Source organism: Zosterops lateralis (assembly GCF_965231275.1).
Source record: "Zosterops lateralis genome assembly, chromosome: 37".
In the NCBI taxonomy this organism is placed as follows: Eukaryota; Metazoa; Chordata; class Aves; order Passeriformes; family Zosteropidae; genus Zosterops; species Zosterops lateralis.
The window spans coordinates 1,526,178-1,534,880 of record NC_139797.1 but is presented as its reverse complement, the minus strand read 5'-3'; the positions used below and the strand labels follow the sequence as shown (position 1 = coordinate 1,534,880).

At 56.1% G+C, this 8,703-nt stretch overlaps 1 protein-coding gene across 1 annotated transcript; it reads right to left on the bottom strand.

Moving 5' to 3' along the window:
* Positions 1–307: 307 nt before the first annotated feature.
* On the bottom strand, positions 308–4,576 carry LOC310921823 (uncharacterized protein). The gene is made up of 4 exons (XM_083882076.1): positions 4,343–4,576; positions 2,208–2,286; positions 937–2,023; positions 308–415 (listed from the first exon to the last, which is right to left on the bottom strand). The coding sequence occupies exons 2-4, from the start codon at positions 2,257–2,259 to the stop codon at positions 334–336; spliced, it is 1,221 nt and encodes a 406-aa protein (XP_083738202.1). The 5' UTR covers positions 2,260–2,286; positions 4,343–4,576; the 3' UTR covers positions 308–333.
* Between the last annotated feature and the right edge of the window lie 4,127 nt (positions 4,577–8,703).

Sequence of the window (8,703 nt, the reverse complement as noted above, 5' to 3'; positions counted from 1 at the left end):
ACAGCTCCCAGCCACAACAAACCCCCAACAACTCCCTGCAATGTAAATGGCCTCAAAAACCACAAAACCCCCTTCCCACCTCCCCCAAGACCCACCCAAATTCTCTCCAAGCCACACAGGAGCCACACTTCTCCCTGCCACAACCTCAAAACTCCCTCACAAACCCCCCAGAAGGCCCCCAAACCCCCTCCCAGCAACACAAATGCCCCAAGAGGCACAAAAGCCTCTCTCAGCCCCCGCCCAGGAGTCCCTAAAACCCCTCCCAGCCCCCCATGGCATTGACCAGGAGATTGGTGCCCAGGAACATCCACAGCCAGGAGCAGCTTGGGCACTTCAGCAGCAATTTGGGAACTTTGGGGGGGACACCCCAGATGGGGAGACCCAGGCCAGGGACTGGTACAGACAACCAGAATTCCTGGAGAACAGATGGGCTCAGGTGGACATGTTCTGCTGCAACAGCTATGAGATCATGGCCATGTCCCTTGGCTTCGGTGCTCCCAGAACATCGAAATCCTTCTGGTAATTCTCCTGAACCCCAAATTCACACTCAAATCCCAGTGAAATGATTCAGCTTTAGATCTCCTCACTTAATTTTGTATAATTTTACCCCAATTCTGGGTGTTTTGATGGCATAAACACGGAAATTATTCAGCCAGGAAAAGATCTCCAAGATCATCCCACTTAGCTTGATGCCATCAGAAGAAACAACAGGGCAAAACAGATTTTTTGGGCTGTAAATTAAAAAATAAAATCATCCCTTCCTAATTCATTTACAATGTCGATCAGAGTCCTAGTAGATGTTCCTGCCCCTGCATTGATCCAGGTGCCTGTGGGGATCCTGGGCACTGTCCAGTGTGGGTCCTCTGATGGGGGATATGGTTGAAGCAGTGGACAAAGCTCTTCCCACACTTGGGGCACTCACAGGGCTTCCCTTACCAGTGAATCCGTTGGTGTTTGATCAAGTGAGGTCTCTGGGTGAAGCTCTTCCCACACTGGGGACACTCGTAGGGCCTCTCCCCAGAGTGGATGCGCCGGTGCCTGACGATGGCGGAGTTTTGCTTGAAGCCCTTCCCGCAGTCAGGGCACTGGAAGGGCCTCTCCTCTATGTGAATCTGCTGGTGCTGGAGGACATCTGAGCTGGTCTGAAACCCCTTCCCACACTCGGCACACTCATAGGGGTTCTCCCCAGTGTGGATCATTTGGTGCATGGTAAGTTTGTACCTCTGGTTGAAGCCTTTCCCACATACCCCACATTTGTATGGCCTTTCCCCAGTGTGGATGCTCTGGTGGCTGATCAAATTGGAGTTGCTGCTGTAGCTCTTCCCACATTGCTCACACTTGTAGGGCCGTTCCCTGGTGTGGATCCTCTGGTGGCAGATCAGGTTGGAGATCTGGGAGAAGCTCTTCCCACATTCCCCACACATGTAGGGCCTCTCCCCGGTGTGGATGCGCCGGTGGGTGACGAGGTGGGAGTTTTGCTTGAAGCCCTTCCAGCAGTCGGGGCAGCGGAAGGGCCTCTCCTCTGTGTGAATCCGCTGATGTTCGAGGAGATGGGAGCTGGTCTGAAACCTCTTCCCACATTCTGGACACTCGTAAGGCCTCTCCCCGGTGTGGATGCGTTGGTGGGTCATAAGGTTGGAATGGCAGGTAAAGCCTTTCCCACATACCCCACACTCGTAGGCCCATTCCCCAGTGTGGATCATCTGGTGCTGGATCAGGCCGTGGCTCTGGCTGAAGCTCTTCCCGCACTCCAAGCACTTGTAGGGCTTCTCCCTATCATGATGATGCTCATGGACCACCAGCTCCGAGCCCTGGCTGAAGCTCTGTCCACCTTCCCAGCATGGGGCATGTCCTTCCTCCTCAGAACAACCTGGGTTGGGTTTGGAGCCCCTCCTCAGGTGGGATCTCTGGGGCTTTTCCTCCCCACTGGATTCCTGTGCTCTGGAGCAGCTCAAAACAGCCTCTTCCACAAGGTTCTGCCGCAGGGATTTGTCCTCCCTGGTCTCCATCCTCAGCTCAGTGTCTGGGGAAGGAAGGACAAGGAGAGGATGGGATTTGCCTCCATGCCAGAGGGAAGGGGAAGATCTCCCCCAGGGCATCCCTGGCAGGGCAGTGTTGGCAGCGGGGTTGTCCTGCAGCCGGGGGCCATGCTGGGCTGGGAGATGGAGCAGGAGAGAGGGGGAAAGGGGCACTGACTTCCTCCTCACCTGCCTGGCTGTCCCAGGGCACCTTCCTCTTCCTTGCAGTCTCCTCCTCCATCTGGCCAACATTTTGGAATGGGAAATCCTGATTTGGGACGAAAACAAGGGATGAGCACATTGAGTCCCTGCCCAAGTCCACATCAAGAAGTCACTGGCATCTGGGGTCCATGTAAACTTCCCAAACACCAGATTCAGCCCTGAAAATGCCTCCCAGGAGTTCCCTGTCTCAGGTCTCTCCCCTTTGGTGTTCAAGGGTTCTCCCCTGTCCCAGCTGCTAGGGAGTCATGCTTGTATTGGGGATCCCCCATCTACTCGTTCTCTGCCCTACCCAGGCTGCTGGGAGTCCCAGGAATCAGAAAAGATCCCTGTTCTTCCATCTCGTCACTTAGGGATGCTGGGGGTTTTGAGGGTCCCGGAGTCCCTTCTCCCCTCATTCTCTTCTTTAGGGTGGAGGGGGTCCAAGGAGTCCCCCCTGCCCCTCTCCAGGCTGTTGAGGGTCCCTCCAATTGCAGCACTCCCGCCTCTCTGGGCTCCCCACTTTGGGCTCCTGGGGGACACAGGGCTCTGCTCCTCCAGGCTGCCTCTGCCAGCAGCTGTCACTGGGACCCCCCAGTGTGTTCCCCAAGGGGCATTTTCCACTCAGCTTTGGAGTTCTTCATTCTCCAAACATCCTGTCCAAAAAAACCCAATCCAGGGAATCCCCAGGATATCTGGGCCCAGCTCCCCCTCCCTGGTCACCTGTAGGATGGGGGATGATGATCCCATGGGTGGGGGGCTGCGAATTCAGGGAGTGCTTGACCTCATGGTTCCTTCTCCTTTCCCTGATCCTCCTTTGTCCCTCCTCTTCCTTTTGCTCCTGCTCCTCCTCTTCCATCCCTCCTCCTCCTCCTCCCTAACCCCACCTCCTTCTCCTACTTATATCCCTTCTCTCTCCCCTTCCCCACCCCTCCTGTCCCACCCCTCCTCCTCCTCCCCTAGGAGCAGGCACACCCCGGGTGCCCCGTTCCCCAAGCCCTGGCAGCCCGCGGGAGGAGCGGGGATGGAGCCGGGACAGGTCGGGATGGGCAGCGCGGGGCTCTCGGCTGCTCCCACCTGCTGGGGCCGGGGGGAACCCGGCCCGGGGAAAAGGAGAGGGAAACTGGGAAAACTGGGAGCTGCACATCCAAACTGGGCCTTGCTGGGGACCCTGGGTGGGGAATTCCAGCCCTTGGGACTCCTCTCAGGAGACTTGTGATGGGAAGAATGCAGAGAGGGGTGGGGGATCCCAGGAGTGGCATCACTGGGAGTGACTGGGCTGTACTGGGGTAACTGGAACCTTCCTGGGGCAACTGGGAGTGACTGGGAATGACTACAAGCATTCTGAGGGCAAATGGCTTATATTGGGAGGGTCTGTGACCATAACTGGAGGACTGAAACCACACTGGGAACAGCTGGGACCACGCTGGGGACAACTGGGATGTACTGGCAGTGACTGGAATAAAACTGGGGGCAGCTGAACCATGCTGAGGGAACTGGGAGTGCCTGGAAATGACCACAAGGTCAACTGGGATATACTGGGAGTGTCTGAGACCATGCGGGTGGTGACAAGGACCACACTGGGAGCCACTGGGAATGTGCTGGGAGGAACTGTGACCACGCTGTGGGCAACTGGGGACAAGTGTGAGTGACTGGGGCCCTGCTGGGAGAGACTGGGGCAGTTCTAGGGGCAACTGGGAACAACTGAAACTGGGAACGTACTGGGGGAAACTGGCGTCATATTAGGGAATGCGTGGGAGAGACTGGGTTCATACAGGGAGTGCCGAGGAAACTGGAACCACACGGGGGAGGGGGCTCTGGGCTCATCCTGGGAGCAGCCACTGCTGGCACCGGGACCCCCGAACCCCTTTCCCGACCATCCCGCCCCTCCAGCCCCAGCGCCCCCCAACGGGGTCCCGGCAGTCCCAGGGGTCGCTCCCTCTCGGGGTCCCCGCTTTGGGGTTCTGGGGGTCTCCTCTCTCAGGAGTCCCGCTCAGGGGCTCCCCAAACCCCGGCCCTCTCCCGGGAACCCCAAACCCGGTGTCCCCCCGCCCCCCGCCGGGGCTCTGCCGACACCGGGACCCCAAACCCGGGATATTCGGGGCGAGCTCCCCCTCCCCGGGCACCTGCGGGATGGGGCCGATGGTCCCGGGGGGCTGCGGGTTCAGGGAGCGCTGGAGCCGCCCGCTCCCTCCTCTGCTCTTCTTCCTCCCTCTTCCGGCTGCCGCTCCGCCTCTTCCTCCCTCCCTCCTCCTCCTCCTGCCCCGTTCCCGAGCCCCTCGCAGCCCGCGGGACGAGCGGGGATGGAGCCGGGAAAGGTCGGAACGCAGAGAGGGCCCAGGGGGATGGCGGGAGTGGGAGTGACTGGGATGTACTGGGATCGTACTGGGAGCAGCTCCTGGGTGAATGAGTTATACTGGGATCATAGTGGGAGTGTGTGGGGGCACCGCGATGGCCGCAGCAATCAAGGGGGATCCAGATGGGATCCCACCACTCCAGGGGTGTTTTTTCCTCCCCATTTTAGGGTGTTTGTGGGGCCACAGCGCCAGAAGCCCCTTTGAAGGGAGGATCATGACGGCTTTAAGTGACATTTTTAGGGTGCTCCCCATTCCAAGCCCCTGTGTTGGATGTTTTTCTCCCCCGTGGTGGATTTTTGGGATTCTCTCTACCATGGCCGCTTTAAGAGCCGCCGCTGTTGTCGGTTCTCACTGTAACTCCCCTTAAAAGGGCAACACCACCCCCGTTGATTCCGGCAGCGGAGCCTCGGGGGGGTTTGGGGGTGCCGGGGAAGCTTTTGGGGTCCCGGGAGGGTTTTGGGGTTCCTGGATGATACCCATGATGACGATGGGGACCCGGTGCTGGTAATAAAGTTTAACGAGGCGTTTCCGAGGCAGTTTTGTGGATTCCGGGGGATTTTGGGTCCCGGTGGAGTTTTGGGGGTTCCCGAGAAGGGTTTTCAGGGGTCCCGAAGGGGGAGAGGGGGGATTAGTTGATTCCAGGGGGAAGCCAAGGCTGTTTTGGGGTACCTGCCGGTGATGGAGATGGGGACCCTGTGCCAGGTATAAACCTTCTCAAGGGGGTCAGGGGGGTGTTGGGAGGTCCTGCGGGAATTTGATGTCCTGAGAGGGTTTTGGGGGGCTCTATATGGGGTTTTGCGGTCTTGGGGCGTATTCGAAGGGTCCAGGGATGTTTTCGGGATCCCGGGGAGGGTGGGGTGTCCCGAGGGGTGTTGGGGGTTCCCATGAGGTTTTGGGGGTCCCTGGGCGATGCCGGTGACAGAGCTGGGACCCCGTGCCGGGTCTGAACCTTCTCACTGTGCCCGGGCAGTGTTAACGTGTTCAGGGAGATCCTGGGGCCCGGGGGGTCACCCCAAATCCCAGGGGGCCCCAAATGCTCAGGGACCCCTGAAGTGCCCTCAGCGCTGGATCTGCTGCAGGCAGGGGGGCACCAGCACTCGGCCCCCACCCCCCACCATCACAGGGGGGCAGGAACGGGGGAGGGGCACGTGTAAGCACTAAGGCTGCTCCATGTGTCCATGGTGACCCAAAACAGTCCTGCAGACTGGCTGCATCTCCACCATGATGTCCAAATAGGTTAGGAACAAATAGGCATGAGGAAAATCATAGTTGATGGTAGAACCTCAACTGTTGGAGTCCAGGGCTCAGGGAAAATCTCGTTCCATAAAGCCATTTATTCCTGGTGCAGTAACACAGAGTCAGCTCAAGCTGCTGCATCTGAGCAGGACCCCGCACAAAGGACCCCTGGGCTCATGTCATTTTACTCACTATTTTTTCTTTTTTTATTCACATTTCCCACCCTTTTCCCCTCAATGTTTGGTTTCCAACCATTTTTCCTCTCACAGTTCCCACCTTTCTATCCCCGCATGTTTCCCATCATTTTTGGTCTCATATTTCCAGCCCTTTTCCCCCATATGTTTCTCACAATTTTTTCCTCACATTTCCTGTCTTCTTTCTGTCATATGTCCTACCCTTTTCTCCCTTCACATTTCCTGCCATTTTGTCTTCTCACATTTCTTGCCATTTTCTCCCCCTCACACTTCTTGCCTGTCTTTCTCATATGTGCCATCATTTTTTTCCCCTCACGTTTCCCACCTTTTTGCCCTTTCTGTTTTGTACCCTTTTTTCCTATAATTTCCCATCTTTTTGCTCATGTTTTCTGTCCTTTTTTGCCTTGCATTTCACATCCTTTTCTCCTCTCATGTTTCCCACTCCTTTCTCCCCTCACATTCTCTGTGATTTTGTCCCCTCATGTTTTCTGACATTTTGTCCCTTCACATTTCTCACATTTTCCTCCTCCCATTTCCTGCCCACAACTCTCCCTTTTCCTCCCAAGTTGCTCTTCTAGCTTTGACTTAATTGCTTCCATATTGCTTCAAAAATGCTGCACTCTACTCATAGCTGGGGCTACCTGTGTTGTGCAGTCATTAACTTTTCTGAAATCGATTTAAATAGAGTATTTAATTCAAAATCTAATAAAGATCTAATTAATATGTATAATATATTCATAATGTAGATAAATTATATACGTGAGATAGAATATATATATATTTTATTTAATAATATAATAATTATACATAATACATTGTTTTATTATATATATTGTTTTCATATATATAATTAATATTTTTTTTTAACTTATATAAATTACATATATAAAGTCAATAACTTTCTAGAACTATAGTTGGTTCTAACAGGACTGTGGCTGGGGCTGGGTCCAGCCACACCGAATCATCTTGGAGGATTTTAGGCAGCCAGGTCCGAGCACCCAGGATCTTTCTCTCTGGCCCGCACTATTTCAGATTCTGTGAGAGAAACAGCCCACGTGAGCCCCCATGGCTGCACAGGAGGGGCCATTGCAAGGCCCAGGAAGATGAGCAGATGCACCAGGGGGACGTGGCCGTGCACAGGGATGCAGCCCACCACAGCTTCTCTTACCTTTCTGCTGACAGAGAAGCATGAAGTGGGTGCAGAGACCATCCAGAGCCATAAAACGGCCTTTTCTGCCTTGAATGACTTGAAAAGATGTCCCAGCAGCTTTCCCAGGACTGGGATCTGGATCTCTCCACAGGCTGCACCTCTGTCCTCATTGTGCCCAGCCTGGGGGAGGCAGGCAGAAGAGCAGAAGGGTTGAGGGTGGGCAGCTGAGCCATCTGGCAGGAGCCAGAGGGGACTGGCCACAAGCCCTTTCCCCTCTCATTTTTCCCTGTCTTTTCTCCCCTCACATTTCCTGCTCTTTTCTCCCCTCACATTTCCTGCTCTTTTCCCCCCTCATGTTTCCCACCCTTTTCTCTCATGTTTCCTGCCCTTTCTCCCCTCACATTTCCCACTCTTTTCCCCTCACGTTTCCCGCCCTTTTCCCCCCTCACGTTTCCCGCCCTTTTCCCCCCTCACGTTTCCCGCCCTTTTCCCCTCACGTTTCCCGCCCTTTTCCCCCCTCACGTTTCCCGCCCTTTTCCCCCCTCACGTTTCCCACTCTTTTCCCCTCACGTTTCCCGCCCTTTTCCCCTCACGTTTCCCGCCCTTTTCCCCTCACGTTTCCCGCCCTTTTCCCCTCACGTTTCCCACTCTTTTCCCCTCACGTTTCCCGCCCTTTTCCCCTCACGTTTCCCACCCTTTTTCTCCCCTCATATTTCTCACCCTTTTCTATTTTCACATTCCCCACCATTTTGTCCCCTCACATTTCCCACCCTTCCCTTCCCCTCTTCCAGACCACCTCACACCATGCTCAGGGGCTGTGGGGAATGGCTCCCTACAGGTCAGGGCGATGATGGAGTCAGCGGTCATGGAAATGCTGGGAGTGAAGGACCTTAGAAAGCCAGGGCATCCTTTCCATACCTCATGATTCAGCAGGTGTTTCAGTTTGTGGCCCTGACAAGACTTAAGTGAAGGTCCCTCCCTGCTCAGTGGTGCCAGCACCACAGCCTGCGCAGGGAGAATCCTGATCTTCGCCGGTTCCTTAGAGACTCCAGGATCAAAGTGGTCTGAGCTGCCAGGCAACGGAGGGAGGCATCCTTGTCTCTGGCTTTCATTGTGTCGAGTTCTACAACACAAAGAGAGCCCAACTGAGCCCCTCTGTGTGCAGGGACCCCTCAGCTCCCCCGATCCCTGGCTCCCCACTCACCCAAGAGGACCTCAGCCTGGGTGTCCTCACTCTGCTCTGTCAGGTGCCGTGCAGCCAGCCCTGGGCACAGAGCTCCATCAGCCCCTGCTCCCCGCTGTGCTCCCGGCAGCGTGGCCCCCAGCCCTGCCTGAGCCCCTCAGCAGCCTGGGGGGGCACTGGGCAAGGCGGCCACCAAAGCCACCTGTGCTGGCACGGGGGCACAGGGAGGCCGAGGCCCTGCCCGTGGCAGCCCCAGGGCTGGGGGGACGGGGCCAGGCTGCCCCAGGAGGGACCCTGGGGACTGGGACTCACCAATGAACCTGAGGGCCGCCTCTCGCATGGCGGTCTGAGGGCTCAGCAGGTAGGG